Source organism: Trachymyrmex septentrionalis, unplaced genomic scaffold, assembly GCF_001594115.1.
Source record: "Trachymyrmex septentrionalis isolate Tsep2-gDNA-1 unplaced genomic scaffold, Tsep1.0 scaffold37, whole genome shotgun sequence".
NCBI classification, from domain to species: Eukaryota; Metazoa; Arthropoda; class Insecta; order Hymenoptera; family Formicidae; genus Trachymyrmex; species Trachymyrmex septentrionalis.
The window spans coordinates 10289008-10292209 of record NW_017305536.1 but is presented as its reverse complement, the minus strand read 5'-3'; the positions used below and the strand labels follow the sequence as shown (position 1 = coordinate 10292209).

The window sequence follows — 3202 nt, the reverse complement described above, 5'->3', positions numbered from 1 at the left end:
AGAGAGAGAGAGAGAGAGAGAGAGAGAGAGAGAGAGAGAGGAAAGAAGGGGGAGGGACATAAATATTTAGGGGAATAAAATCTTACCAATTTTAGGCGGACAATCAGATTCGCATGCGTCTCTAGATTCAAAATTATTTTTATTGCCATTGCAGCCAGTGTAATAGAATGGCATGCAGCGATTCTCCGATTGATCAAAATACCATCGAGATTGCTTCTCTATGCATGTACCCTCTGCCCGCGGCAACGTGCAAATATCTGTTAATCGTATTAATTATTATGTCATGCAGAGTTAGATAAGACATTAATCAATCCTATTCCAATTCCAGCGATTTCATTATACCTGTCGTTAGTTAAAAAATTCTTATTCCTACTGTTAGCCAGATTGCTCAGCAGTTACTTAACAGCTATGAATATGCACTCAATTTAAGTAAATAGTTTATAAGAACCCAAATTTATTAATTTCTATTCTATCACTGCCATATATTAATGCTAGAGAGTCATAAAAATCATAAATATTATAATGTATGTACACACATGCATACGCGCGCACGTGCGGGTCTTAACACATACAAATAGAGTATATGTTCTTCATAAAATTATTATATATAATTAAAAACTTGTAAAATTAAATATTATAGTAAGTATATAAATAATTTATAAAATATTACAATACAATTCTCTCTTAATTGACGACAATCAGGTTTATCAAGTTTACGTTAATCCTATTGTAAGAAAGATTAAAGAATTCATATTTTTATATTATGTTGGGCGAGATTACGAGCAAGTGAAAGCGTGTATACAAATCAAAAATCGTATGAAAGCTAACGCGTGATTGTGAATCATGTGATTGGATTATTCTATAGTCTCATATTGTGCTGCCGACATGTAATAGCTGGTAACGACTCATTGGGTACATTCAGTACTACAACTCACTTCTTCAGAGCTCTTGCATATATGATTGGTATATTTCTAGATTTAAAAATAAAGGCCATACAGGTACAAGAGACGCTCAGTGAGCGGTCGTAGTACTGATGAATGCATCCATAGTCAGCTTTGCATTAAATACTACTTTCGGTTACCATCACCTAAAACTAAATTTGTTCCAAAAAAAGGAAGAAAATAACACGCTTTCTCAAAATTGAGCAAAAAAAAGTATTGAGTTTTCTTGTCACTGTGCATGATGTTACCACGAAGCAAGCTCTTTTTTCATTGTTGTCTATACCTTGTGAAGGACAACGCTGCTGGCAGGCAGCAAGAGTACGGAATCTATTGGCATTGCCTTTACAACCACCGTAAACAAATTGGGTACAAGTGACACGTTCGATATCGTAATACCAGCGTAATGCCGAACCCGGACAGGGTCCGGGATCTCTCTTCAAGGTGCATACATCAGACAGTTTTACTGTAAAAGTTCGTCCATCTATGCAATCAAGTCGATGAAGAACGACTAGAGAAACGATTAGAAGTAATACCGGTGATTCAATCGAATTTTGAATAAGCCCAACATACTTACAAAAGTATTACTCATTATTGATAAATAATGCTTTACTTATCTGCTGAATAATCCCATAATGTGCTTTTATTATACTTTTCAGTCAAAAATATAAATATTATATTATTGTAAATATTAAATTCCTATTATTAATTTTATTTAAATTTTATCTCACAAATTTCTTTTATATTCTATAAAATGACGATTCTTTAATTTTGATAAATTTTTATATCCATATTCAAATATACAGGGTGTTTCGAAAATAATAATAAATCTTTCGCATAGGGGCAAAATGGACTAAAGACTGAGAAGAAAAGTCCTCTATTATTTTGCAATTTTCGCAATAATTAACAAGATATTAATTGCCGAAAATTAACTCAATAATCAATAATTTTTTACTCAAATACTATTCATCAATTTTACAGAAAAACTGCAACAAATAAAAATTGTTTATTTTCTTCTCATAGAGCTTAAGAATCTTTTAAGAATGTTTTTAGAATTTTTTATACCGTATTTTCTCATGTTAGTAAAAATAAGAAAATGCAATATTAAAAAGTTAATAAAACATTCTGAAAAAAATTCGTAGTTTTCTATGAAAAAAAAACAATTTTCGTCTCTGGTAATTTTTCTATAAAGTTAATAGTATTTGAGTAAAAAATTATTAAAGATCAATTTTCGGCAATTTTTAGCAATTAATATCTTGTTAACAATTGCGAAAATTGCAAATGGTAGAGAACATTTCTTCTCACTTTAATCCATTCTATTCCTGCGAAAGATTTATCATTATTTTCCAAACACCCTGTATATAGATGTATATAAAAGTTAAATATGTGTTTTATATATATATATACATATATTATTAATCAGATTTATATAATAGATTTAACTTATTAGATTAGAAAATTTAATAAAGTCGATAGTCATTATTAAAGAGCCCGGATTATCCGCCGATTAACGCGCGACGTATCAATTCGAATCGATCGTAGCCCGTTCCTCACAATTCTCCCCATTGACACTCGCCCGAAGCCATAGCGAATGATGAAGCGATGGCGCTTAGGGGATGAGATGTAGTGAGGAGAGCTAGCTACGGTTGATGCGATCTCAGAACTTTAATCCGGGCTCTAGTCATTATTGTCACAAATATTAAATAGATAAAAATATTAACATTTCATATAATATATTATAAAAACATTAATTTTCAAACTTGAAATTAATTAAAAAAAAAAATAATTATATAATATCTCGTCGATAGCCAAGATTCATTAAAAGTAACAGATACTGATTAAAGTAATTTGAAAAAATATTTTTAGATGAATGTCACATAGATAATTTTTGTAATTTATGTAAAATACACGAATTTTAATGCTTATATAAAAAGCGATACCAATATATAAATAAAACGAACCTTTTCTTCGACCTGGCTGTAAGCATTGTTGGTGGCAAGCAATTTCTGTCGGAAAGTTGTTGTCATTCGCTTTGCAACCACCGTATACGAATTGTTCGCAAGTTTGCGATTCTCGGTTGAAGTACCATTTTGTGAAATTGCCTGCGCAAGGACCTGCTTCTTTCGGCTGATCGCAAGGATCTGTAAAAGTAAAGTTTAAATGAGAAACTTACAACTCTGTCAGTTTGGTTGATTCATGAATTTTCTCAAGTGCAATATATATTTTATTTATTATTCGATTAAATTCAGTGTGTAATGTGTAAG

General features: G+C 31.1%; 1 protein-coding gene across 1 annotated transcript in view; it reads right to left on the bottom strand.

The window, feature by feature from the left end:
• Positions 1–3202, bottom strand: part of LOC108750677 (papilin) — a 79758-nt gene that overhangs the window by 6972 nt on the left and 69584 nt on the right. Inside the window, 3 exon segments of the mRNA XM_018490327.1 lie at positions 87–257; positions 1225–1404; positions 2900–3151. Coding sequence (XP_018345829.1) covers positions 87–257; positions 1225–1404; positions 2900–3151 — 603 coding nt within the window.